The sequence below is a fragment of the Apium graveolens genome, chromosome 10, assembly GCF_009905375.1.
Source record: "Apium graveolens cultivar Ventura chromosome 10, ASM990537v1, whole genome shotgun sequence".
Classification (NCBI taxonomy): domain Eukaryota; kingdom Viridiplantae; phylum Streptophyta; class Magnoliopsida; order Apiales; family Apiaceae; genus Apium; species Apium graveolens.
In genome coordinates, this window is record NC_133656.1 from 192,746,499 (window position 1) to 192,773,547 (window position 27,049).

General features: G+C 33.8%; 7 protein-coding genes and 1 long non-coding RNA gene across 9 annotated transcripts; 7 read left to right on the forward strand and 1 right to left on the reverse strand.

The window, feature by feature from the left end:
- Nucleotides 1-1,589: 1,589 nt before the first annotated feature.
- Nucleotides 1,590-2,528, forward strand: LOC141693411 (putative glutathione S-transferase). Its single transcript, XM_074498510.1, has 2 exons — nucleotides 1,590-1,931; nucleotides 2,001-2,528. Exons 1-2 carry the CDS (start codon nucleotides 1,614-1,616, stop codon nucleotides 2,340-2,342), a joined length of 660 nt encoding a protein of 219 aa, XP_074354611.1. The 5' UTR covers nucleotides 1,590-1,613; the 3' UTR covers nucleotides 2,343-2,528.
- A 2,382-nt stretch (nucleotides 2,529-4,910) lies between these two features.
- On the forward strand, nucleotides 4,911-6,028 carry LOC141693993 (putative glutathione S-transferase). Its single transcript, XM_074499194.1, has 2 exons — nucleotides 4,911-5,309; nucleotides 5,417-6,028. The coding sequence occupies exons 1-2, from the start codon at nucleotides 4,992-4,994 to the stop codon at nucleotides 5,750-5,752; spliced, it is 654 nt and encodes a 217-aa protein (XP_074355295.1). The 5' UTR covers nucleotides 4,911-4,991; the 3' UTR covers nucleotides 5,753-6,028.
- Nucleotides 6,029-7,236: 1,208 nt separating this feature from the next.
- LOC141692381 (putative glutathione S-transferase) lies at nucleotides 7,237-8,628 on the forward strand. Its single transcript, XM_074497194.1, has 2 exons — nucleotides 7,237-7,747; nucleotides 8,024-8,628. Exons 1-2 carry the CDS (start codon nucleotides 7,430-7,432, stop codon nucleotides 8,372-8,374), a joined length of 669 nt encoding a protein of 222 aa, XP_074353295.1. The 5' UTR covers nucleotides 7,237-7,429; the 3' UTR covers nucleotides 8,375-8,628.
- Nucleotides 8,629-9,051: 423 nt separating this feature from the next.
- Nucleotides 9,052-10,278, forward strand: LOC141692663 (putative glutathione S-transferase). The gene is made up of 2 exons (XM_074497576.1): nucleotides 9,052-9,500; nucleotides 9,674-10,278. Exons 1-2 carry the CDS (start codon nucleotides 9,183-9,185, stop codon nucleotides 10,007-10,009), a joined length of 654 nt encoding a protein of 217 aa, XP_074353677.1. The 5' UTR covers nucleotides 9,052-9,182; the 3' UTR covers nucleotides 10,010-10,278.
- Nucleotides 10,279-11,499: 1,221 nt separating this feature from the next.
- On the forward strand, nucleotides 11,500-12,606 carry LOC141689099 (putative glutathione S-transferase). Its single transcript, XM_074493274.1, has 2 exons — nucleotides 11,500-11,848; nucleotides 12,103-12,606. Exons 1-2 carry the CDS (start codon nucleotides 11,534-11,536, stop codon nucleotides 12,445-12,447), a joined length of 660 nt encoding a protein of 219 aa, XP_074349375.1. The 5' UTR covers nucleotides 11,500-11,533; the 3' UTR covers nucleotides 12,448-12,606.
- A 2,744-nt stretch (nucleotides 12,607-15,350) lies between these two features.
- Nucleotides 15,351-16,937, forward strand: LOC141693578 (uncharacterized). 2 transcript variants are annotated; one of them, XR_012563149.1, is made up of 4 exons: nucleotides 15,351-15,590; nucleotides 15,750-16,214; nucleotides 16,299-16,411; nucleotides 16,493-16,937. It is a non-coding gene; the product is annotated as an uncharacterized LOC141693578 (long non-coding RNA). The 2 variants fall into 2 exon arrangements; XR_012563148.1 differs by having other exon boundaries at nucleotides 15,750-16,411.
- Nucleotides 16,938-17,076: 139 nt separating this feature from the next.
- LOC141693284 (copper transporter 6-like) lies at nucleotides 17,077-17,880 on the reverse strand. Its single transcript, XM_074498326.1, has one exon. It carries the CDS (start codon nucleotides 17,648-17,650, stop codon nucleotides 17,222-17,224), a length of 429 nt encoding a protein of 142 aa, XP_074354427.1. The 5' UTR covers nucleotides 17,651-17,880; the 3' UTR covers nucleotides 17,077-17,221.
- A 7,237-nt stretch (nucleotides 17,881-25,117) lies between these two features.
- Nucleotides 25,118-26,849, forward strand: LOC141693910 (uncharacterized). Its single transcript, XM_074499098.1, has 2 exons — nucleotides 25,118-25,622; nucleotides 26,079-26,849. Exons 1-2 carry the CDS (start codon nucleotides 25,252-25,254, stop codon nucleotides 26,527-26,529), a joined length of 822 nt encoding a protein of 273 aa, XP_074355199.1. The 5' UTR covers nucleotides 25,118-25,251; the 3' UTR covers nucleotides 26,530-26,849.
- The last annotated feature ends 200 nt before the right edge of the window (nucleotides 26,850-27,049 follow it).

A 27,049-nucleotide genomic window follows, 5' to 3' on the forward strand; every position in this document is an offset into this window, starting at 1 on the left:
TAATGAGACGATTAGAGAAGTCGAGTTTCCAGAAGAGGTTGATCATGTTAATTGTTCAATTTCTGTAGAAGCATGCGGAGACTCATTGGCTCTTGTCGTAAGTTCTGATTATGGTGAAATTCTGGCAATGTGGGTATTGAGAAATTGTGGCGCAACCAACACCAACACGTTTACGTGGGAGATGAAAGTCGAGCTAGAACTCAAAATGGAACTCCTGTTTATCCTGTAGGATTTACAAACAATGGTTCATACTTGGTGACGGGCACAATTTGCTCAGGGAATAATGGTAAGTTTTACTTGAGCGACCCTGGGATGTCGAAGTTAGAAGAATGCAGATGTGACTTGGAGGCATGGGGTTTGTTATCAATAGATTATCTGGCGGGGAATCTTGTTTTGATTAATGAAAAAACATTACATCCATTTGTGGAAAACAAGCCTTGTTCTTCTCAGAAAACATTGATACTCCCTCCGTCCCAACCGTTTCTGTACGAATGGTTTGGGCACGGAGGACAAGAAATTCTTTAAAATAATATTTATTTTGATAAGTTGGTGGGATGAAAGAAAAAAAAAAGTGTAATTTAATGAGAAAAAGTATAAAGTTAGATAAAATGATAGGATCAATCAATATTTAATGAATAAATTGAATGTAGTGGGAGAAAGTAGTTGATGCGGTTGATTTTCATATTATTAAATTCTTAATATTTTTGGTAAGTTTGAAATGTATAGAATTGAACGGGAAATCCAAAAAAAGAAAGTGTATAAAAATGAATGGGAGAGAGGGAGTATTGTACAAGGGGCAGGCAGCGCCGCCAACAAAGGCGAAAAAAAGAAAGTTCGATGAAACAGACAAGAAGATCCATAATTTCACAACTGTTCCATATTACCCTAATGTTTATGAATTTGAAACGTAATTAGGAATAGTACAAAATTTGACTCATTTAATTTTTGTTTTCTAGAATATAAATTTAATTTTGCTATAAACTTCAGTAATTCACGAGCTGTCCTTATTTATCGTACTCAATGCACAAGGATCGATCTAGTAGATTTTGGAGAACGTCCTGGTTCCATTTTCATTTTCTTTGTATTTCATGCTCATGATTTGTCCTGGATTTTGTAGCACTGGTATTTTCACAGTTTCAGGCTTTCAGCAAAAATCCTTGGATATATACTTGTCCTTAAGTGTTTGAGTTGTATAATTTTAACTTTTCCAAAGAAAATAGATAAACAAGACACAGAATTCAAAATGGATTAGTAAAATTCCAGTCAACATCAATGATAGACAGTGTTATGAAGTTGAAATAATGTAGATATATACAAATTTGGCCCACTATTTATATGGATGTGCCTTATTCCCGTGTATTTTTAATGTTAACATATTGAACCCCACAGCTTTGGTTCAAGATACAGTGATAACATAACAATTAACTAGTGGGAAGAGCTTAGTTCATCACAATGTCACTTGGTTGTATTATATGCAGCTTGCTTGCCAAGTCCAGATGCCTAAAGTTAGTAGTTTCAGATGCCCAAGGAAAAAAACAAACTAACAGCAGGGCCGACCCCTGTATATCTACTCCCTGAAAATTCTTGGATCTCCAAGAGCAAAAAATTTAACAATGACCAATGAAGAAGTGAGGGTTATTGGTGCTATGGAAAGTGCCTTTAGCAGAAGAGTGGAAATTGCTTTGAAGATGAAGGGAGTGAAATATGAATATGTATTAGAAAACCTTTCGAACAAGAGTCCTGAACTTCTCAAGTATAACCCTATACATAAAAAGGTTCCGGTGTTCTTGCACAATGGAAGACCAATTGTAGAGTCACTGGTCATTCTTGAATACATTGATGAAACCTGGACATCAGGTCCATCTATATTACCTAAAGATCCTTATGAACGTGCCATTTCGCGTTTTTGGGCCAATTTCATAGATACTAAGGTATGTTTTTATAACTTAAAATGTTTAATATTAAAAACAGCAAATCTTAGAGCTTTCATTTTCTTTCAGATATTGGGCGCGTTGACAAAAATTTATATAAGCAAAGGCAAGGAACAAGATGCCAATGAAGAAATAGTTGAGTTGCTAAGTATACTGGAGAATGAACTCAAGGACAAGAAGTTCTTTGGAGGGGAGAGTATCGGACTGGTTGACATTGTGGCTAATCTTATAGCACTTTGGCTTGATGTTATTCAACAAGGTGTAGGAAAAGAGATATTTACGAAACAGACACATCCTAAACTGTTTAAATGGAGTGAAGAGTACATGAATTGCAGCATTATTAAAGAGACATTGCCTCCCAGAGCTGATTTACTTCCCCACTATTTCCCGTCCGCCTATGCTTCTAAATAAAATGGTTTCTATGACCATACACTTATTCTGCACACAGAACTAGTCAACTTCTAGGACAAACTATCGTTTGTATGCTTTAAATCCATGCTTTTTCTATGCTTTATGAATGATATATGTATGGACTCAACACCAAACCGGGGCACTAGGTCTCATGTTTGATTCCTGCATGTCCAGATTTGCATTTTAATTCACCCAACTTACAGCATGTATGATGTTGCAGAGAGTAGATTTTGGATTTTTGAATTTTTATACTTGGCGTTTTATTAACTTACTGCCTCTGGTTTAGCTGCTGGCAACCACATATATGAAAATTTTGCAATCTGGATTTTGGTTCAAAATTTGTTTCACTTAATCCATTCTTGTACAGTTATATGAACCCAACCACTTGATTACGACATAAACATGACCAAACTACGAATGTCAAATCTCGGTTTTGAACAAATATAAGTAAATTAAAATTTAAAACTTGAAGTGAAAAATCACTTTAATCCGGAGAATTTAAGCGCAGCGAAAGAGTCTGGATCATCTTCAAACATCACTTGTTGATTAAAACTGTGAAACAAAGTAACAAACCGCATGTTCAGACTTGAGACTAGTATAGAATATACAACTTGTTGACCAAGTCCAGATCTCTAAAGTTAATAGTTTCAGAAGCTACACAAGAACAAGACTGTAAGTTTGATGGATACCCGATCCGTACCGATCCGATTGGGTTTTACCGAACCCGAATATTTCGGGTTTGGATTCGGGTTCAGGTTTGATTTTTAAACCCGAACCATTTTCGGTTCGGGTTTGGTTTTAAGGCATACCGTTTCGAACCCGACCCGAAAACCCGAAACCCGTTCCGTTCCGACCCGAACCCGAACCCGATCCGAAACCGATGTTAATATATAAATAATATTTTATGTTTTATAAGTAATAATATAATATATAATATAATATATTACTAATATTAGTACTAAAAAATTATACTTTTCAGAAACTATTGCATTAAAGTTGTTTAAATATATTTTTAGCAGCATTTTCACTACAAGTATACTAAAGGTCAAGATTGTTGCTTTATTTCACCAACAATTTTATTCATAGAGGTATATTGTCCATTGTCTTCTCAAAACCTTCTAATTCAATCCCAAAAATTTCAATATCGTCATATTTATGAGCACTTTGCTCAAACAGATCCTAGTAATTTTTCACTAGAGTTTGTGCAAATTAAGGTGCAATTTGATAGTGATCTACAAACCCGAATCTGAACCGAACCCGAACCGAACCCGATGGGTTCGGGTTTAGTGGTTCGGGTTTTTCCGGGTTCGGGTTCGGGTTTGGCAAAAATAATCGGGTTCGGGTTTGGTTTTTGCTAAACCCGTTTCGACCGACCCGATTGACATCCCTAACAGGAAGAAATGAAAGCAGAGCACATCTACTAGATTCTTCTACACAAGTCTTCAAACCAAAAGTGGTGTAATATTTGTGAATAAAACATTGGAGACATAGTTTATTTCACAAAATATATTTTCAGATTAGTACTATCAAAAACTTATAAACTCGTTTAACCTGGTGAGTTTCGCAAATCTAAAAATTTGATTTTGTATTTGGTTCCTTAAGATATTTCAAATAATTTGAACATGAAATGAGGTTTATCAAATAATCCGGGAATAAAGCAGCTGAATTAATCTTTAACTCGCTTTTCTAGTTGAAATCCAGGTTGTATTCTCTGAGGAGAGGCTGTCCCTTCCGAGTTGCGGGCTATTCTTCAAGTCTGATTTGAGTTGATATAAAAGCATAACTTATTTTCAAAAAAAAATAATACTCCCTCCGTCCTTTGATTTGTTATCAAAAGGATTGGGCACGGAGATTAAGAAATACTCCCTTCGTCTGTCCCAATTATAATTGTTTCTGGGAGAGTGTTCGGCACGTATTTTAAGATGAATAGAAAGTATAGTTCTATAACTTTTTTAAAAAAAAATTCTTTTCTGAATAAAAATAGAATGTTTAAACTTTTATTTAGAAATTTTAAATTTTTAAAAAAAATTAAAGAACTATATTTTTTCTTCATTTTAAAATGTGTGCCGAACACTCTATCAGAAACGATAACAATTGGGAAGGACGGAGGGAGTATGTATAAAGTAGTGAAAAAGAGAAAGAAAAGTGGGTGAAGTGGTAGAATCCATTTATTTTTAATGTATAAAAGGGAGATAATGGGGATAAAAGTAGTGTGAAAATAAAAGAAAATTGGGGAAATGTAGGGACCCATTAACTATTTTTTGTAATTTTTGAAATGTAAAAAGATGGACTAGACATCCTAAAAAAAAAGTGTAAAGAAATAAAAAAACAGAGGGAGTAGTTCTTCAAATCAAACTAAAAGGGGCCTCAGATAACAAACGTGGGATATTCAGCTAATATTCCGAATCAAATATATTGCAGGAAAAAATATATATATTAATGATCTGTGATCTCATCGGTGAGGTCATCTAATAATAATCTAGACCCGAACTTTAATGTTGTTCATACTGAGGTCAACTGTAGTAGTAGGTCTTATGATCCATATAAGAAGGGACTCAAGGAACAACACATTTCACAAATCTAAACCAAGATTCAATACACAAACACAAACCTTTTAGAAATAAGAATTTATTACAAGAAAGTGTAGAAATGGGTCATCAAGGTGTTAAGTTACTAGGTTCATGGGCTAGTCCATATAGCCGAAGAGTCGAAATTGCTCTTAAATTGAAAGGTATAGATTATGAGTTTTGTGCAGAAAGCTTGTCTCCAAAGAGCCAAGATATTCTTAAGTACAACCCTGTTCATAAGAAGATCCCTATCCTCTTGCACAATGGCAAGCCGGTTGTTGAATCTCTTGTTATTGTCGAGTATATTGATGAGACATGGAGTTCTGGACCTTCCATTTTGCCTTCAGACCCTCTCGGAAAATCCTATGCCCGATTTTGGGCTAAATTCATCGACGATAAGGTATAAAAACAAGTAAATTGTTACATGATTAAATCGTATTTGTATTATTAGTTTGATGCATGTGAAAATGACTATCTGTCGCTTATAAATATGATTTTCACTTTCAGTTAATGCCTGCGATAATAAATATTCGTCGTTGCCAAGGCGAAGAACGAGTGAAAGCCATTGATGTAGTAGTTGAACTTTTTAAAGTACTAGAAAATGAACTGAAAGGGAAGAAATTCTTTGGAGGGGACAGTATTGGACTAGTTGACATTGCGGCTAATTTCATTGCACTATGGCTTCCACTTCATCAAGAGATAATGGGGATACAAATTGTGACCAAAGAGAAGCTTCCTATTTTTTGTGCATGGATTGATGAGTACCTCAACACCAGTATTATTAAACAGAGTTTGCCTTCTAGAGATGAACTATCTACGGCCTTACTTGCTTATCACAAATAAAAGACTGATCAAGCTTTCACAAGCTATGCGTATTATCGTACCAAGTGGACAAGTATTCCCGATGTAGGATCCTACAAGTATTCCCGATGTAGGATCCTGACAAGGTCCCTATTTATATTTCACTCGGTTATGTGTGTGTCCGGCATTTCATTAAGATTTTTGCATTTTCTTGGTTTGATCGGTCAAGGATAACTGATATATTTTCCAGTGTACTCGTTTATTATCATTTTTGTGTAACCTTTTTTTTTACCGTACTATTGGTTTTACATATTTTAATCATTAATATACATTTTAAAAAACATTACTCAGTAGACAATGATTATCAGAAAAAGAAAAAATTGTTGGAACAATATTAGATGGTTGTCAATTGTCATCCATGTTGACACACTCCAGATAAAGTGAGACACTAAAGCAAACAAAAGAAGTGTAAAAATGGCCACTCAAGAAGTGAAGCTTTTTGGTGCATGGGTAAGTCCTTCTAGTAAAAGAGTAGAAATTATTTTGAAAATGAAGGGACTGGAATATGAACATGTGGAAGAAGATGGAAACCTGGACATCGGGTCCAACGATCTTACCTGAAGATCCTTATGACCGAGCGGATGATATGGCATGTTTTGTTTTTCAGTATGCTTCATTACACAAATTTAAGTACTCCTCAGGACCTCCACCGGGGTTGGAAAAGTATTTATTAGGCTAAAATGGTAGAGATTACATGTTTAATACATATGCACAAAATCTTAAAGTTTTTTTTCTTTTTTAGTTATTGGTTGCCGGCAGGCAGTGAAGTTTATTAAAAGCAAAGGCAACAAACAAGATGTCATTGAAAAAAATAAGTGAGCTGCTAACTCTACTGCAGAATGAACTTGGAGATAAGAAGTTCTTTAGAGGGGAGAGTATTGGGCTGGTTGACGTCGCGGCTAATATTGTAGCTCTTTGGCTCGATGTTATTCAAGGTGTTGGTAAAGAGACTTCTACTAAAAAATACCTATCCAAAATTATTTAAATGGATCGAAGAGTACAAGAATTACAGCATTGTAAATGAGACTTTGCCTTCTAGAGCGGATTTATTACTTGCCTACTTTTTCCTGTCTGCCCATGCTTAAATCTGGTCTGTATGATCCATAGTCATAGAGTTGCTCTGCTAAAAGAACCATAGTTTCTTTACTTTTCTATGATTTTGTTTAAGTTTTTGTAGCACGGAAACTGGTCCAAGATGCAACATTCTTAAATTGTATGTTGTATTTAACCTTACTGGGTTAAATATCAAATTGGCCACTATAAATAGCATAAATATTAAACATATCACCGATTGATTTGGGATCTCAAATTGGCTTATCACATACTTAAATTGGTAAATTTGAGATTCCGCCAATCAACATCTTGGTTGGCTACTTTGCTTGCAATCTGAACCCCACCAATTTGCATTTATTTTCACAAGGTAAAAAAGTCCAATTTTAAACAATAATAAGTGAGTAAGCTAAGATCATCACATATGTCACTAGGTTGACTATGTAGCTCAATCAAAACACTTCATGTTACTACCACAGATCTCTATAGATTGTGTATATTTTTTGTCCCAAGACCCGATCTCTATAGATTACTCTAAAACAGTTTCAAAGTCTACAGAACCGAAAAAAATTTAAAGCAGAGCCCATCTACCAAAAAAATAGTGTAAAAATGGTGAATCAAGAAGTGAAGGTTTATGGTGCACAGGAAAGTCCCTTTAGCAAAAGAGTGGAAATAGCTCTAAAATTGAAGGGAGTGGAATATGATTATGCAGAAGAAGATCTTTTGATGAAGAGCCCTGAACTTCTTAAGTATAACCCTATACATGGAAAAGTTCCAGTGTTGTTGCACAATGGAAGGCCAATTGCAGAGTCGCTAGTCATTCTCGAATACATTGATGAAACTTGGGAATCAGGTGCATCCATCTTGCCTAAAGATCCTCATGAACGTGCCACTTCGCGGTTTTTGACCAAACTCATAGATGATAAGGTATGCTCATACTTGGCCACAGTTTGTCAATGTTTTTGGTTGTGCTTCGATTTGTTTTCAGAAATATTTGGAGCATGGAATCTTAGCTTATACCGTAAAATCTCTATGCAAAACCTCTATTTATTAATGGCCTCGGAAGCGGATAATCTTGTTAATTAATGAAGAAAAAATTATGTTGTGTTCATTTATAATTTCGACCAATAAAATGTATTATTTAAACGATATTGTAACTAATCGAGTATTAATATAATGAGGTTTCACTGAATTTCCTTACAGTTGTTGGGTGCGGTGTGGAAATTTGTCATGAGTAAAGGCAAGGATGAAGATGCGATTTCGGAAATAGGCGATGTGCTGGATATACTGGAGAACGAACTTAAAGACAAAAAGTTCTTTGGACGTGACCGTATTGGACTGGTTGACATTGTGGCTAATATTGTTGCTCTTTGGCTTGATGTTATTCAACAAGTTATTGGCACAGAGATTTTCAAGAAGGGAATGTATCCAAAATTATCAAAATGGATTGATGAGTACATGAATTGCAGCATTATAAAAGATACTTTGCCGTCTAGAGATCATTTACTTGCATTCTGGCTTAGTCGTTTCCAGTCAGCTCCTGCTTCCGAATGATTTGATTAGTATGACCATACATTGCCCCCGCGGATAGATTTAGTCAAATCTGGAGCAAATTATATATCAAAAATTATCATTTGTAAGGTTTTCTATGATTGTAAGATGACAGGAGTTTTCACATATGTTTTTAATTCAAGTTCTAATTTTGTTGGAGTCAAGTTTTTATGTTTGTTCACTGAATTGATTTCGATGCATGGATTATGTTATAATGTAACTTTCGGTGATCATTGGATTGAGTATGATTGAACCAGATATGGCGTTTTATGTAGGTTAGAAGTAACTTTAAACTGCGTAGGCCATTCAAACCAAACAGACTAGCAGAGGCCTAAGAATCGAAGCAGGTAGGGGATAATGCGCAAGTAGATAATCCATTGTTTTAGAGAAGCAGATAAATCTCTATCATGGGATGTAAGAGGTAGAGCATTCAAGATTTGATATCAAGTATGCATACTGAAAGCTTGTGAAGTTGGGTATGGAACAGCATAATTCACGTTGGTTTGAGTTTATGGGGGCATCAATAGAAAGTAAACTCTAGTCAGACAAGACTCATTTATCAAACATAATTGAATAGACAAAAAGTAAACTCTAGTAATAATACATCAATCTTGGCCCTAGGCCTCTCAGATCTTGATGTGGAGACTAATAAACTAATATGCAACTTGTTGGCCAAGTCCACCTTCCAGATTCCAGTAGTTAGGTGCAGTTCCAGATGCTAGCAATGTAAAACTAATCCAAAGTAGAGCACATCTCTATATATGTTGTCTCTAAAAGCTCTTAGAAACTAAAACAAACATAAAACTTGACAATGGCCAATCAAGAAGTGAAGGTTCTTGGTTCATGGGAGAGCCCCTTCAGCAAAAGAGTGGAAATTGCCCTCAAATTGAAAGGAGTGGAATACAATTATGTCGAAGAAGATCTTGTTAACAAAAGTCCTCAACTTCTCAAGTATAACCCTGTACATCAAAAGGTTCCCGTGTTGTTGCACAACGGTCAACCAATTGTCGAGTCACTAGTCATTCTCGAATACATTGATGAAACCTGGAAAACGGGTCCATCCATTTTACCTGAAGACCCTCATGAACGAGCCATTTCGCGTTTTTGGGCCAATTTCATCGACAATAAGGTATGTTTTTTTTTACTTTTTAGTACGTGACAAAATTTTAGTATTCACACGCATTACTCTGTACCTCCACGGCTCCACGGAGGTTCAAATGTTATCTATCAGCCTACAATAATAGAGATTACATGTTTAATATTATTACTGCACAAAATCTTAGAGTTTCTTTTCTCTCTCAGTTATTGGTTGCGGCGATGAAGGTTTTTAGAAGCAAAGGCAAGGAACAAGATGCAATTGAAGAAACAGTTGAGTTGCTAAGTATACTGGAGAATGAACTCGGAGACAAGAAGTTCTTTGGAGGTGAGAGTATAGGGCTGGTTGACATCGTGGCTGATATTGTAGCTCTCTGGCTTGATGTTATTCAAGAAGGTCTTGGCAAGGAGCTATTTACAAAGGTGACTCATCCAAAACTATATAATTGGAGAGAAGAGTTCATGAATTGCAGCATTATCAAAGAGACTTTGCCTCCCAAAGCTGATTTGCTTGCCTACTTTTTCAAGCCCGCCCATGCTTAGATCTTGTTTGTATAACGTGATCACACAGTTGCTCTGTGGATGTAACTATTCTCGTTTCTTAGACAAATTATCGTTTGTATGCTTATCCTTATTTTCTTGATGATTTTATGCTGGTATGTTTCAAGTATGCATAATAATTTTGTTGCGCGGATTCAGGTCCAAGGTCCAAAATTCTTAAATTGCATAGAGTGTTTGCATTGTATGGTGATTCTTCTTGTTCACTATTGTAAGCCATCGAGTCAAAAGAGCTCTCATGTTTGATTCATGAATCTCCAGTTTCTTGATCCACTATATTCTGGCAATAAACTTTTTTCTCTTAATCATTATGGAACTTGGTTGCCTTAAAATCTGAACTCCAGCACTTAAAATTTCATTTAAAAAAGAGAAAAAAAATCCAATCTCAAACAAAAATTAATGAGTAAGCTTAGATCATCATATATGTCACATGGTTGATTAGTATATTATATACAGCTTGTTGTCTGAAGTCCTGATATTTTTTGTTAATTATAGTTAAACAGTTGGAGACGCTACACAACTAAAACAAATTAACAGCAGATCCAATCTACTATTTTCTCACTTTAAGTCCTAGAAACTAAAAGAAGTGTAATAATGGTGAACCAAAAAGCGCCTTTAGGAAAAGAGTCGAAATTGCTCAGAAAATGAAGGGAGTGGAATATGAGTATGTAGAGGAAGATCTTCTAATGAAGAGTCCTAAACTTCTCAAGTACATACATACAATCCATTGTTTTAAAATAATCAAGTAAAAACAAATATAGTTCAAGTTGTTGGACAAATGTCATAAAAACAATATCAACTGTAGTGTTGCTAGTTGGAATCAACAATGTCATTTATGTATTTTAATTGAAAGCAAAAGGCATGAGGCTTATTTCAAACAGAACATACCAAATTACATCGCATTGGTAAGACTTTGTCAATATATACAAGTAGATGATACTTATGCAAGAGATAGATATCCCTGGCCTTTATACTTTTCTCTGAAATCCGCCATTTTTCCAACATGCCACTTGTAATAAATTTCTCTATTCCCTCTTATTACATTTCTTTAATCATACTCTTTGAAACTAATCTATAGAACGCTAGGACAATAAAAACAACAAAATTGCTCCTCTTTTATCAAATCTCGTAAATATTGAGCAGATGCTATACTACCTCATCAAAATTATTGAAAATTTTTGTAAATGTTATACTTTTTATCTTTCTATTTCATAGAGTATATGATACAAAATACTTTAAGAAGAACTCTAGAATTTATTTCACATATATAGTTGCAGAAAAAAACTGAGATCATCACATATGTCACTTGGTCAATGTAGTCCAATCAATGAGAATGCAGTCTCCATTTTCACACTGGTATGTTATACACAACTTGTTGGCCCCAGTCCAAATGTATATAGTTGAAGACTTCTAGAAATTTCTTTATTCAGACAAATCAACAGCAGATCACATCTATATATATAGGCTGTCTGATAAGTCTTAGAAACCAAAAAAAGAAAGGGTGCAACAATGGCCAATCAAGTGAAGGTTTTTGGTGTATGGGAAAGTCCATTTAGTAAAAGAGTAGAAATTGCTCTGAAAATGAAGGGAGTGGAATATGAGTATGTAGAAGAAGATCTTTCTACCAAGAGTCCGGAACTTCTTAAGTATAACCCTATACATAAGAAGGTTCCTGTGTTCTTGCACAATGGGAAGCCCATTGTGGAGTCACTAGTCATTCTCGAATACATTGATGAAACTTGGAAATCAGGTACTCCACTTCTGCCTCAAGATCCTCATGAACGTGCCAATTCGCGGTTTTGGGCTAAATTTATGGATGATAAGGTATTTTTACACTTTGTTTATCACATACATCAATAAGTAAGGTCCAGTTTAAATAAAAACAAAATCTGTGAAATCAAACATTCGACAGGATATACAATATGTAGGAACTACAAAAAATGCAGAACAAATTGTTTCTTTGATTTTCTATTTAAGAATAGTTTTAGTTAAACCGCACCCTATATATTAATGCACCAAGGCACCTATAGTCCTACGCAATGTCGAAATTAATGCTTAAACTCTTTCTTCTCCCTTAGTTATTGCCAGCTGCAATCAAGTTTGTAAAGAGCAGAGAGCAAGATGTCATTGAAGAAATAGTTGAGCTGCTAAGTTTATTGGAGAAAGAACTCAAGGGCAAGAAGTTCTTTGGAGGTGAGAGTATTGGACTGGTTGACATCGCGTGTTGTATAGTAGCTCTTTGGCTTGATGTTATTCAAGAAGCTGTTGGTGTGGAGATGTTTACAAAGGAGAAGCATCCAAAATTATATAAATGGAGTGAAGAGTACATGAATTGCAGCATTATCAAAGAGACTTTGCCTCCTAGAGCTGATCTACTCGCCTTCTGGCAAAGCCGCCTCCAGCCTTCTGCTACTTCCACATAGTATAAACAGGATGCTTATTCATCAGTTGCTCTGCAGATAGAACTATTCGAGTTCTTAAGCAAACTATCATTTATATAGTCTTTAACTTTTTTACCAATGTTTTTTAGTTTTCCGAATCATGTACCACAAACTATCATTTGTAGTCTTTCTTATAATGCATTTAAGTGTTCGCGCTAGTATGTATGTTTTGTGTTTCTGTGACTGAAAGGTTTTAGATGAGCTGGTTACTCAATATGGTATCAGAGTTTAGGCTGGCGGGAGAACTAAGGTTCGATTCCCAGTCACCCCCAATATTCTCACAATTTAATGTGGACACTAAAGGCAATTAATACCCCAAAGATGGGTGCCGGTGTTCCACTCTTTGACCCATAAATGGGCTTTCGAGTGAGGGGGAGTGTTAAATATATGATCCTATTGGGTCATTCCTCTAACACCTTAAGATTTTAAATGAGCTGGTTACTCAACACTTCATTGTTGATTCAATGTTTTGTTGAGCTTTCAAATTTCACTTTCGGAGAAGACAATGTTGTGACCTATGAATTGTGCATGAGGCCTCGTTTCCCTATCGCCCATGACCAAAGAGTCAAGTTAAAGTCTATACTAGCCTCACATAGTTTATCTCTTGCGTCAGCCTAGTGCAATTTTATAAAACATCTGATCCACAAATTCAAATCCATAACTTTAACTTTTGTAATATATAATAGATGATATCAAAGATTACAGGAGTTAATAATGTCATTTGCATCTCTGATCATAGTATGAAGCAAATCTAATGGACATCTGATCTGAGTAGAAGATTAATGAACTGTTATTTTCAGTAATCAGAGTAATCAGTTAAGCTTGGGGTCAACCCTGAGTAAGTTGTATTATTATCTGATCATTCGAAAACTTCAGAGAGTACCGACGGATGAGGAATATCCATCGGGATAATAGTTTAGCTAGCCGACGGATGAGCAAGATCTACTCGACGGATGAGTAATATCTACTCGACGGATGAGCAATATCTACTCAATGGATGAGCAATCACTACTCGACGGATGAGCAATATCCATCGGGAGTAGAGAAGTCTGGAAAGCTACTCGAGAACTCAAGAAGATATCGAAAAGCCAATTTGAAGGACTGGAGATTAGAGATATCGACAAATCATTCCTTCACTAGAGAACTCAGAGTTGTCGACAGGTCTACATTCATTCGAGAACTCAGAGATATCTACAAGTTAAAGTGAAGATGTGAAGACTAGAGATCTCGACAAGCTGAAGACCTCTACAAGTCAAACTCAATATGGAGTGCTAGAGATCTTGATAAGCCTATGTATTTATCGAGATGTCAAGTGTTCTATTAATTCAAACTGGAAATCTCGATGTACAGTCTCAAAGTACAGAATTGCAGATCAGTTCAATATTCAAGATAAACAATCAACAAACAATCCAACAGCTGGATTGATAAGTCTACAAAAAACAGTTTGAAGAGTGTCCAAGATCAATGTCAAAGATTAACTGATTGAGGAAGATTAAAGTAAACACGGGATGCTAAAGATATCCTAAGCCAGAAATGGAAGATTTGTTTTTCTATAAATAGAAATGACAAGTGACAGTTTAGAAAAGCTAATAGCATGTTTATTATTCACTGTGTAAACCAGCAGTTAACTGAGTTATAAAGTTAATACTGGTCATCTAGTTAAACGTAACAATTTAGATCAAATCTCTTGTATCACTCTTAAGAATAAGCTGTGCTCTTTAACATCAAAGAGCTTAGAAATTTTGTAGTAAAACAGTCTTAATTTTTAATATAAAAATTAAGTGAGATTTGAAGATTTGTGTTCTTTATTTTCTGCAAGTTTAGATTATGCATGAACATTTTTCTATACAAGATTTAATTTATTTTGTTCAATTATTAACTTTCAAGAAAAGCCTAAAATCAGAAAAACGCATTCACCCCCTCTGTATGTGATTCATTACTTATTACAAATTTCAACTTAAAAGAGCAACTCCAACCAAATAAACCTGTTAGCTATATAGTACAGTTGTCATGAAAACAGTAGCACATATACATAATTTCCAAAAATAATCTGGCTCCCACGGGTTCAACCTGTTAGCCATAATTATAGAGGATGAGAATTGAGTCCGCAGATTTGTTGATTCCTTGCGGGTCTTCTATATGTCTCTATCCAACTTTCTAGTGTCCACGTCATCTAATACACTCAAGGCCCAAGTCCTCCTACCTTTACCAAAATTATTCATAAGCACTTTATATATTTATTTAGCAAAGCTATTTATTAAAATTATTTTAATAAACTACAAAATGAAAAATTCATAAAAATAAATAAATTCATATCACTACCTCGAATTGAATTTAAATATAATATAAAATATATATTTTAATATTTTCATGCCACTACCTCGAATTGAATTTAAATATAATATAAAATATATATTTTAATATTTAAATAATAATTAATACCATTTAATACATATTTAAAATATGATGATTATAATAGCTATTCATTATTATAACTAATTATTTCATAAGTTACAAGTTTGATTTTGTTTATAAGTTACACAATCCTAATTATTCAGTAGATTAAATTCAATGTACCATTGCTCATTAAAGGGACCTATCTTAATATAGCCGTCAGAAATATAATGTTTGAATTTGAAAATCATATTAAAATAATATTTTTGAAATATAGCTAACCATTATAACTAATATCATTGGAGCACAACACCTTACAGATGCAGCAAATTTTAGCTAATCATTATTTTACAAAATTTTAGCTAACCATTATAACTATGTCCTTGGAGATGCTCTAAGTCAAGAAATCTGAAAGTTGCAACTTGGCGTAAACGTTAATATGTCACCTTCGCATCATAGGTTTTAACTTTGGAAGAACCTTAATTTTATAAGTCTTATGCTAATGACGAGACCTTCCTGCAGGCACCAGTTATTTTTGTATACCAGTTTTTAACTTTTTATTCATCTTCGTGTTGGTCACAAAATACACCCCTTCAAACATCGTCCTGAGGCAGGCTGCCCATGCATGAATAAATTGAACAATAAAGAGTAGTAAACATGTATACTTTCTGGTGCTATGGGATGTTATCAAAGTAAAAAGGCTTCCAGCCCAGAAGCCCTGCTGTAACCAAGTAAGCCATCTATCTATTCAAGCTTTTGACCTGGTATAAGATATTTTTGGGGTCTTCTTGTAACGGCTTAAGATTTTAGATGAGTTGTTTACTTAATAGAAGCAGCTTATTTGATATTTAGTGAGTTGTTTTGGTTAACTAAAGTTTTTGGCCTTTTAGCATTTGAAGCAGCGAAAGTCGATGAAGAAAAAACAAAAGGCTACGCAATACATGCAACAAGATGAAACAAGACATGGTAACATTGTTCCTAGTTTTTCACGGTCTGCTTGGCGTACTCTGAAAAAGTCTCAATTTCATGAACCAACACCAGCTGGTTCAAGGATGAAGGTTGTTTTACTTGGTCATCAAATCACCAAAAGAGAACGTTCTGGTACTGGAGTCTTCTTGCGTCGCCCAGCTCTGAAATAGCTTGCAAGAAGCCAGGGCTTTTCCTCTCACATCTGGTATTTTTGATAATATATACTGTTTGACTGGTAGTAAAAAATACGCCATGTATGCACAGGTTTTTATTTTGGTAGCTATACTAAATCGAATTTTTTTTAACACTCACATACTCATGACTAGCAGTGAATCCTGTATACATTTTTCGACCTTAAAGTCTGATGTGTACGCAGAAGAAAAAGAGTAAGTTATAAGGTCTTACGAGCGAAACACCAAAATATGTGAGATCCAAAATGTTTTTATAGATTTTTGTTCTGCAACTTGCAGGAAATTCAACAGTTATGCTTCCAGAAATAGTTGTTCAAGCCCTGAATCAAAAGTTAGGAGATATGGAAACACCTAACCAGCTTTAAAAATTAATTCCTTCCATAAACAACGCGGTAGTTGATTTCTTCCAAACTCTGTAACTTTATTATTTTCATACTTAAATCAAGTGATTTTTTTAATTAATTAATTTGTAGACGCAGCTTTGAAGGATAGAGATCATGTTAAACCGTCAGAGACGAGACATGGCCAGGTCAAAGTTGACATGCAAATGAGCTCCAGCTTACTCAAGAGTGGACTTACTGACTGCCTCAATCGAATTAGCTAGTGAACATTAGGCAGTGAATCAGTCTGAATTATAGTGAAGAGGGAGGGACGAATATGCTTAAAATCTTACAAGGAATAAAGTGATGCTTAGTCATTTCGGGTGTTGAAGCTAGAAACTTCTTCAGCATTTTTTAGGTTTTCATGGAATTCGGAAATGTGATTCAGTGTAATGGTTTCCCAATCATGCTGTAAATTTTATTGGAAATGGTAGAATAATCATTTGGCCTTGGCCATATATTTTTTTTTTAGTAGAAGCTCTCTGGTTTTTGTATTTAGTTTCTGGTGCAGAACTCATTCATGTTCCCATAAATCGGACTGAAAGCACACAACCAAATGACCTAATACCTTTATATCAATGTCTATGAACTCTGTAGTTGTTTGATGTTTCTTACCCATATGTACATAGTTTTTGGTAAAATGAAAAAATATTATGTGAAAGAAAATGAGACGATGGTGAAAGAAGACATACTTGTCATTAAAAAGAGCAGCAGATAGAAAGAAATTTGTTGAATCCAGTATTTAAAGCTCACTAAACAGAGTGCGAGAAAGTTACCATTTTCTAACCAACAAATATAACATGTTATATCTGGATCTTTTTATCAAGCTTTATGATCAGGACCAGCCTGATCAGCAGCTGAAGCTGTTGCAAGTGCTCGGATCTTAACCAATAAAAATCCAACACCATGGCCTGCAACCGCCACAAAAAATATACCAAGATTGTAAGACATAACCGAGAGCATGACCAAGTAAGCAAGGCCCATCCTCACAGCATAAACGGTTGTCTGAATCAACAAGCCAATCATCGGACTGGAGCCCGACTTAACAACATGAGGTATAGACAAGACTTCAACAGCTGCAGATAAAATGAATACAAAAGCAAGAGCAAGAATGTACATGCCAAGACTGTCCTTAGGCCATCCTTGAAAAAGAATGAGGACATCTTTTCCCCAGTAGAAGTTCATGTGCATCACCATATGATGCATGTCTGATGATCCGGGAGGAGACGCAGGCATTGGCATATCATTCATTTTCTTTGGACCTTTTCTTGATCTTTTAATTTTGGACAGAGCAGGAGATTGGATTGTTAAGGTAACAAAGGATCATTTATATATTTATCTTGTGTGAACAGGGGAGGGGAAACCAAGGAAACAAAATTGAGAATCACGTTTACGAGGTCAGTTGGGTTTCAGGCCAGGTTAACCCTCCTCCTTGGTTCCGTCCACCGTCTTTGTGCCCATAAATACACTCTAACAATTATCTTTTATGAGTCCATCAATTCTAATTCGGTAGATTATTGTGTGGGGGACATTACTAAGAACCAAGCCAATCAAAATCGGCCAACTAAGATGTTAACGTGTGGGCAAGCATTAAAAAGGGAAACCTGTCACATATAAAAATAAGTTTAGTCTTAAAAAAAAAAGACAAATGTGGATAAGCTGGGCAATGAGGATGCCTAATAAGATAGTTGTACTAGACACTTGTGTTGGCATGACCGAAATCTTAACAAGGGATGCCTCTAATTCCCTATTGACAGTTGTATATAGAGGTGGCCAAACGGGCGGTTAGCCCCGCCCCGGCTCGCCCTGACTCGTCAAAAAAACCGTATCAACTCAGCTCGTAACGGGTCGAATCAAACTCGGCACAATTCGCAAAAAATAACGGGTTGTTTATGGGTTCAGTTTTCAGGATTCGATAATCGGCACGGCACGACACTCTTAACCGGCACGAAACAGACCCGACACGCGAACCCGCTCGATTCGTTCAACCCGTTCGAACCGTCAACCCGTGAACCCGTTCGACCCGTTCGACCCGTGAACCCGTGAACCCGTGAACACGCACGCGCCTGGAAAAGCTGCCGCGTTCTTCCCTTTCAACTCAGTCTGCAACTTCTGCAAACATTCATGCCTGCAACTTCTGCAACTCAGTCTCTTTTCTTCTATGTAACGTAAACCTGAGCCTCTAACGTCTTTTTTTTTTAATTCTCAAGTCCAACGGCTAAAATTTTCTCCCTATAAAATTTGCAGCAGCTTCATTTTTGTTCCACAGGCCACAAACTCTCTCTCTCATTCTATCTCACTCTCACAATCTCTCCTCTCTCATTCTCTCTCACTCTCACAATCTCTCTTCTCCTCGCTCGCTCACTAACTCTCATTGTAACAAAATTCCGACGACCTTGTAATTATTCCGGCGATCTTATAAATTTTCCGGCGAAAAAATTAAAATGGAAGAAGGAAGGGGCACAACCTCATCACACGGTTCAACTCAAGCAACAAGTATGAGACCACCTCGACCCCTACAACCTGGTAAGTTATTATTCATTTTTTTATGTTTAAAAAAAATATAATTTCGATTATTATTCATTTTTTATGTTTTAAAAAATATAATTTCGATTATTATTCGTTTTTTATGTTTGAAAAAATGTAATTTCGATTATAATTCGTTTTTTATGTTCGACTTTTATTTTTTTGTTTTTAAAAATATTTGTTCTTTAAATTTATTTTTCTGTTGTTTGCTAATAATGCGAATAAGTTTATTTTGCTAAAAATATTTCGTTCGACTTTAAATTTATTTTGCTAAAAATTTGTAAGTTTGGTTATTATTTTTAATTTTACAGGTAGTGCTTCCAGTGCAAGACATCAATCACATGTTTGGAATTATTATTCAAGAGAAGCAATGGAGGAAGATCCGAATAAATTTAGAGTGTTTTGTTTACTTTGTATTCAAAATGGTCGAAATCCACAACCTTTTATTCACTCCTCCCTGACCTATCTGTGCTCCATGCAGAAATTACCTGCAAACTGCAGAGTCTTATGCACTCATACTAAACTTCAATCTCAATATTATAAAATTTTATTTACGTTTTGAATAAATAAATAAATTTTATGTTAAAGTAACGAGGTTTCATTAAAAATATTATTTTTTAATTTTTTGGCAAATATATGTATTTCAAAAAAAAATATTTGTAAAGATACAATATTCAATATTTTTTACAAAAATACGATTTAACAACTAAATGTTAGGGGTGATCGCGGTTTAGTTTGGTCCGAGTTAGATATCAAACCGGAACCAAATCGCATATTTACGATTTTTTAAAAATTCAAAACAACTTGAACCTCGTAACCTAATAAAACCAAACTACTCAGTTCGATTTTATTCGGTTCGGTTTAACTAATTTTGGTGGTTTAAGAATTTTCTTATTAATGAACTCGGGAAATGAAGTAATATTTCTTTTATTTAAACTTTCTTTCTTAAAATTCTCATAATTAATAAATTATTTATTCTTTCATATCAAAGCTAATCACTCATATTAACCGCAAATATATAACATCTAATAACATGTTAATTAATTTAGTTGCAACAAATAAATGTTCATTGCAAAATATTTACAAAATTCTTCAACTTCATTTTTAAATGAAAGTAATGCAAAATCGATTGATATGTATAATAAGTTCGTGATTATTTGATAAGATTTAATAAGAATTTAGTTTGTGATTATGGGATAAAATTATTTTTATATAATTATATTTATAGACACACACATACATATAAATCTATATATCTATGTATGCGTATTTATGCCGTTCAGATTGAAAGGAGTTGGGTTAATGTCAAACCAAAACCAACCCATAATAAGCGGATTTTTAAAGTAATTGAACCATAACCGCACATCACATTTTGATTTTGGTTTATGTCGGTTTAATATCGATTAAAAGCTAGGCGAGAATATCTTACCAATAATGTGAATTTTTTAATATCTTATGTATTGTAAATTAATGTGTTTGAGATTTTAATGGGATCAAGTCAATTGATTATTTGTATTAAAATTACTAACTTCACTGTTAGCGTATTATTATTTTTGGGACTTGTCCCGATTCTAAAAATATTCGAAATTTGATATGAGATCTCACGAGATTTGTTAAAACTACGATGATATCTTAAATCGATTTATTTTTTATTTTTCACTTTAAAAAAAACTAGCTTTTTAAAAAGAATTCTTTTAGATAATCAATATTCATTGATCAAAGATAATATTGTACAAATATTTTGAATTATTTTAATATTTTGAATTATTCAAATAAAAGTTATATATATAATATATTGTAGCATTTGATACAATGCATTTTATACTATTTAAAGAAAATATATACATTGTTCAATAATTTGAAGGAATTATCCAGCTCAACTGATATTTATAAAATTTTATCGAATTAAAAAATATTTAATTTTAGGAGAATAGTATACAATGTTATTAAATTATTATATGAAGAAATATTAGAGTCGTAATTAAAGAAATTTAAAAGCGGTTTAAATAATGATATGATTACAATTTTTCCTTCAAATTCTTGAAAGAAAATCATGAATATCAATAATAAGTGTTTACAATATATAATTTATTTTTATGTTACAACCATGATTGATACTCTGCTGCGTAAAAAATAGATATGGATTGTTTGTCAGTGATAATATGAATACCATATATAAATTATTGCAATTTATTTATTACATAATTTTAATTTTTGAATAATTATAGATGCATGTTATTTAAGTAATCAATTGCCTCACTTAATAATGATTATATATGTACATAAATCAGATATTTAGCATCTAAATAATTGAAATCATCGTAATTTATTAAGAAATATAACATACGATAATTTACATGCTGACACATACATACAACTTAATCTTACTTTGTTAACAGTAGTGTAAATAAAAAAACTAACATTTTTTCATACATACATACGTTGAATTTTAAAAACTAACATTTTTTATTAAAATCAACTTTTATATTAACAGTAGTGTAAATTTTATATTATTGTATATTATAATTGCAAGTCATTCTGACTTCAGTTATTTATTTTTTATGTTATTAAATTGAGTAATTTAATTGTAAGTTAGTAGTGAACTCAGGAATAATATAGACCAGTACATATAGTTTATTTAAATAAAATTTAAAATTTTTGATCAACTCTGTATTAAACATATATGTTAATTTTTATCTTTTTCTTTGTAAACATACTAACGACATTCTACATATTAAATTTAATTATTTCATTTTAAACATACACTGATTACCCTGTTTATATCGAATCATTAAATACAAATTATATAACAGAAACAAGAATATATATATATATTTTTTAATGAACTATATTGGAAACGTTATATAATTTGATAATGTCTTGTATGAAAATAATACATATTGATAAACAATTAATTTTTATATGATATACGTTAGATATTATATAATATTTACAAATAAAACAACTAAAAATATTATAATTATATGATACATAATTTTTTTTCTAGAAAATGACCCGTGCAAGGTTATTATGCTAGTTTTTGTTAATAAGAAAAACACATTTTAAATGAAACATGGAACACGGAAGTATCGAAAGTAGCAAAAAAACCAAAGTTTGATTCTTACTATCTTATTAGCTAGTCTCATTATAAACTCAGGGTTCAATTTCCCACAATTATGTAATCATATAAAATTTATTAACATAGTTTTAATTATTTAGTTTCACTAAATGTGTTGCATTATATGGGATGGCATTATTTTGGGCCACTGATTTACCTATTTCACAAATCCCGTTATAATAAAAGTATATCAAGTATAATCATAAATTCTCTTTCCGTGAGATTCGAACTTGTTACCAAAAAAATAATTATTCTTTTTTAATCAACCGAGTCAATTCTTGCGTGCACTCATCGTTCAATTCTTTACAAGTACTAATTTAAGAAATTTAGTAATTTAATTTTGATACAGTTTTAATTTTCTGCAACTATTAATTTAATATTTTAATTTCGGACACATGCCGAGCACATAATCATTAATGAGTTCTAATGATTAAGATTTGAAGTTAAATATTTAGCAGTAAGCATTTGATTCACACTTCACGGGTTTTTTCTAAAGACGGGAGGTTCTATGATGAATCGTAAACCTATTCCATGTCATACTCTGATAGGCCCTAGGAAACATAACGCCGAATATAAATCCCGTCACTTGCATTCTCTTATATAAATCCCAAAAGAAAAGCAGAATTCGATATTGAAACACAAGTTCAATATCTTTTTAGTTCAACTTTATAGGTAAAGTACATATCTAGTTCTTGAAATTATTTTGCAGTGTAAAAGTTGTATAATTTTAGGTGTACAAGTGCCTGCTTTAGGTGATTAGAAACGAATCTGTTTTTTTTTTTGGTTATATAATACTTTTTTACATTTGGCTTTAAACTTGAGAATAGTTAATCTATTATTAGATGGGGAGTCGTGAGATGTCTTGTCTTGATTTAGAGTCTGGTGTTGATCAAGTTTCGCATTGTAGAAGAGTGTCATCTGCAGTTGCTACTGATTGTGTAGTTGATATTGATCAAAACCGTGCTGACGAAGTTAGAATTTCCGTGGAGATAATGGAAAGAGAGTGTAGAATCTGTATGTTGAGTCTAGAGTCGGAGTCTAAAATTGCTATGGAAATAGGGTGTTCTTGTAAGAATGAATTGGCTGCTGTCCATCAGCATTGTGCTCAAACTTGGTTTGGAAGCAAGGGAAATAGGTGAGTTGTATTAACCTTTACTTTTCTTTGTCTTTTGTACCTTTCTTTTTCAATATATATTTGTTTTGCTGCATGTATTTACTGCAATTGTATTCATTATACAAGGTTTTAGTTTTCATAGGAGAATGAATTATTTAACTTGTAATTGTTATGTAGGTTTCTGTGCTTTTCTTAGGTTACCTTGATTGAAGAATGCACATAATTTTTGATTAAAATAACTTGTTATGCTTTTATCATCTGCAGGATTTGTGAAATTTGTAAATCAGTAGCCCAAAATGTTGTCATCCCAAATAAAACTATACCGAGGCAACAGATATTTGAAGTAAACAGATTTTTAATAAATGTAGCCTCAGTGCCAGCACAAGAACGCAACACATTTCCAAGTAATGCAATTTCAGTGCCAGTATCCGGACACAATGCTCCTTCAACTAATACAATTTCCAGAAATTCAGACTTAGCGTTTGCGCCACAGTCATGGACTGAAGACTGCATGCAGGTAGGCCTAATATGTGGGATATTGGTATTAGGTGTTCTCATCATTTTTGCTTTTTTTTCAATACAGTTAAACCTCTTTAAAGTAATATGGTTGGGACCAAGAAAAAACATTACTTTAGCGGATTTATTACTTTATCGGGAGTAAATATACATTGTGTTCATTATGTTGGGACCGGAGAAAAATATTATTTTAGCGAAGTTATTACTTTATTGATTATTACTTCATCGAGGTTCAACTGTACTTGCACTACTACAACTCTTTGTCAAACAGTTTTGATTTGAGTATCTGTTCTCAACAATTCTCGGGGTGAGCCAGGATCGAACCCAGGATCTGGGACGACAGAGGATAAGCCTTTTACCACTTGAGCTATCCAACCGTGCTCACATAACCAACTTTGATCGAGTTCTTTTTCTAATACTTCCAACATTTATATTTGAATTTGTAGCTCTGTTAGCTTGAAAAATTTCAACGTCATCAAGTGATTTACTGTTAAAGGGTGGTTATTTCTTAATCAGACTTGCACACTTTAATTCCAAGAGATCCGCTAATAGATTGACAATACATAACCCTTGAACCATTGATTGCTGAAAACATTTCAAAGGAAACCAGAATTTTAAAGCATCCTTTCACGGCTTTATAGCATCCTTTCTTAAACCGTGCTGACACTTGGCGCTCATCTCCCTTTGAGCAACACAAAAATGCTTCAAGGAAAGAGCATAACTTCAGCTTCTCTTAGTGAGCACAGTGTTTGCAATGCTCGAAAGCTTACAAATTCTTGGATGATCCTACAAATGAGCGTAAATATACTACTCTAAGAAAGCATTTAAATTTATTTACAAGATTTAATTGGTCCTCCCAGAGACATCTGTGCTCCATGCACAATTACTTGCCATTCTGTCTAGCCTTATGCACTCATGCCCGAGCCTTGAACTTTCGACTTCGATCTCTTGTTACCAAGAGTAGAGTGATACACTGGTATCCGGCGCCATGCTGGACTTAACAACATGGGTTAGCTATCTCCCTAGCTCCGGGATGTCAGGTTTTGAAGCTTGTCAAGGTTTGAAGATCGTCAAAGACAAGACTGATGTGTAATTGTGTTTAACCGTAAAAAAATCCTGATTTTTCACATTATTTTTAAACAATGTCAAAATTAGATACATTTGTCTTCCAATCCTAGTTCCGCTGCGTGTTTGGCTGGTTAATTTGATATAATTTTCTGTTTTATAATAAAAAATACAATAATATAAATAAATAATGGTTAATAATAATAATAATAATAAAAATAATAATAGTTATAGTTTAGATAGAATTCTGATTGAATATAGAAGTCTAGTCAATTGTTACTACTAATCTACAGTCCTATAATGGTTAGAAGTATATGATTATATAAAATACGCGTACACTGCTAACCTATACATATCCCTTCGATCTTGAATGCAGATACGTAATTTTCATGTTCTAAAACAAGTTTAACATACAAAAACCTTAAGCCTGTGCAGCTAAGAAAAACATACTTAACAAATCGATGGTTAATTTTATCATTAAGATACTGGTCTAGTTGTTTCCTACTATCTTAGATGGGGAGTCTTGAGATGACTTGTCACGAGTGCGGTGGTAGACGCGGTTCCTTAGCTGTGAGTAATGATGGTACTGATGAAAACCTCTGTTTTTCGAGAACAGAGGAGGGTCCTAGTTCTTCTCAGTCCTATACAGCCGCTAATGGTTCAAATCAGGACCCTGATTATACAGATTGTGTTGTTGATATTGAGAATGGTGTTGATGAAGTTAGAATTTCCGTGGAGAAGATGGAAAGAGAATGTAGAATCTGTATGATGAGTCTAGATTCGGAGTCTGGAATTGCTATTGAATTAGGGTGTTCTTGTAAGGACGGAATGGAAGCAGCACATCAGCATTGTGCTGAGACTTGGTTCAGAAGTAAAGGAAATAAGTGAGTCCTGTTCAACCCTGATTATATTTCTGAAGCCTCATAGCATACACTAAAACTATTAATTTCTTTGATTGTGTCAGTTGTTATGCAAAAACATTCTTATGAATGCATGCATTTGATTTTCATAAAATCTTGATAAAGTTTCCTACCCTAGCCACGCGTTTAACTTGAATTCACCTAATTATGATATAATGATTATTACTGTTTTTTTATGCTATAATAAGATTAAGAACCATATTTAATTTGCTTAATATTTACCGATATCTTGTGCTTTGTACGTTGTCATATTTATTACAAGTTCCTTGTTTAGTACAAACTTTAGTAGTTGAAAGTAAATGTTGAGTAGGTTTTCTATGCCTTTCCTTACATGTTATCCTGATTGCAGAATGCATATAATTCTTGATTTTCCGAAACCGATTATTAAGTCATTTTCTTTTTATGCTTCATAATTTTTAGTATCTGCGAAATTTGCCATTCAATCGCACGGAATGTTGTCGTCCCAAACAATATTACATCGAGGCAGCATACATCTCAAGTCAGTCCTGTTTCTACCAATGCAGTATCCGTGCCCGTGAATGCTAATACTGTTGCAACATTTTCAGTCCCAGCGCCAGTTTACCAAGTCAATACTTCAACAAATGCATATTCAGTGCCAAGATCCAATGTAAATTCTTTAACAACTACCGCAGTCCCAGTGCCTGTATCATCGACAAATGCAGTCTCAGTTCCAGTATCAGCACCTTCAAATATGCCAAGATCCAATGTAAATTCTTTATCGACAACGGCGGTCTCAGTGCCAGTATCATCAGCTTCAGATAACGAACAATGCTCAATATGTTGCTGGGTCGTCGTTGTTATCTTTTTTCTATTCTTTGTATGGCCAACTTTTGCGAGGGGGGCGGTCTAAAGGTTTTGGGGGATGATTTAATTCGACATCACTATCAGACTGCTTTGCTTTGTGAAGGAGGCAAGAAGTATGATTCGACAAGGCAAGAATTTGTGAAGGAGCTAGTCAGTAATATCTCGGCCTTAGATTGAGCAAATTAATTTTGTGCTAAGGTTTTGGTGCAAGAACTATAGCTGTGCCAGTCATGTTTCTTAAGATCTTCTGCTCTCCGTGGGTGATAGCTGAAAAATACCCATTTTTTGGGATGAAATTGTTCAAAACATATGGATGAAAATACCGTTTTGGTTACACATTTTTTAATTGGGTAAGTATAATACATATTTGAGAATTGGGTATGTTAGAAAATTACTAAAAATATGTTTTTTTGGTTTGGCTATTATCATTGAGATACTTCTTAATTGGGTAAGTGTAATACGTATTTAGGAATTGGGTATGTAAGAAAATTACTAAAAATATGCATTTTTAGTTTGGCTATTACCATTGAGATACGCATTTTGTATCATAAAAAATATTAAATACT

Bases quoted from the DNA above. Each gene is read 5' to 3' on its own strand.
- LOC141693411 (XM_074498510.1), top strand. From the start codon at position 1,614: ATGACCAATGAAGAAGTGAGGGTTATTGGTGCTATGGAAAGTGCCTTT. The intron at 1,932-2,000 runs GTATGTTTTTAT...ATTTTCTTTCAG, and splicing joins CCAATTTCATAGATACTAAG to ATATTGGGCGCGTTGACAAA.
- LOC141693993 (XM_074499194.1), top strand. From the start codon at position 4,992: ATGGGTCATCAAGGTGTTAAGTTACTAGGTTCATGGGCTAGTCCATAT. The intron at 5,310-5,416 runs GTATAAAAACAA...TTTCACTTTCAG, and splicing joins CTAAATTCATCGACGATAAG to TTAATGCCTGCGATAATAAA.
- LOC141692381 (XM_074497194.1), top strand. From the start codon at position 7,430: ATGGTGAATCAAGAAGTGAAGGTTTATGGTGCACAGGAAAGTCCCTTT. The intron at 7,748-8,023 runs GTATGCTCATAC...ATTTCCTTACAG, and splicing joins CCAAACTCATAGATGATAAG to TTGTTGGGTGCGGTGTGGAA.
- LOC141692663 (XM_074497576.1), top strand. From the start codon at position 9,183: ATGGCCAATCAAGAAGTGAAGGTTCTTGGTTCATGGGAGAGCCCCTTC. The intron at 9,501-9,673 runs GTATGTTTTTTT...TTTCTCTCTCAG, and splicing joins CCAATTTCATCGACAATAAG to TTATTGGTTGCGGCGATGAA.
- LOC141689099 (XM_074493274.1), top strand. From the start codon at position 11,534: ATGGCCAATCAAGTGAAGGTTTTTGGTGTATGGGAAAGTCCATTTAGT. The intron at 11,849-12,102 runs GTATTTTTACAC...CTTCTCCCTTAG, and splicing joins CTAAATTTATGGATGATAAG to TTATTGCCAGCTGCAATCAA.
- LOC141693284 (XM_074498326.1), bottom strand. From the start codon at position 17,650: ATGAATGATATGCCAATGCCTGCGTCTCCTCCCGGATCATCAGACATG.
- LOC141693910 (XM_074499098.1), top strand. From the start codon at position 25,252: ATGGGGAGTCTTGAGATGACTTGTCACGAGTGCGGTGGTAGACGCGGT. The intron at 25,623-26,078 runs GTGAGTCCTGTT...CATAATTTTTAG, and splicing joins TTCAGAAGTAAAGGAAATAA to TATCTGCGAAATTTGCCATT.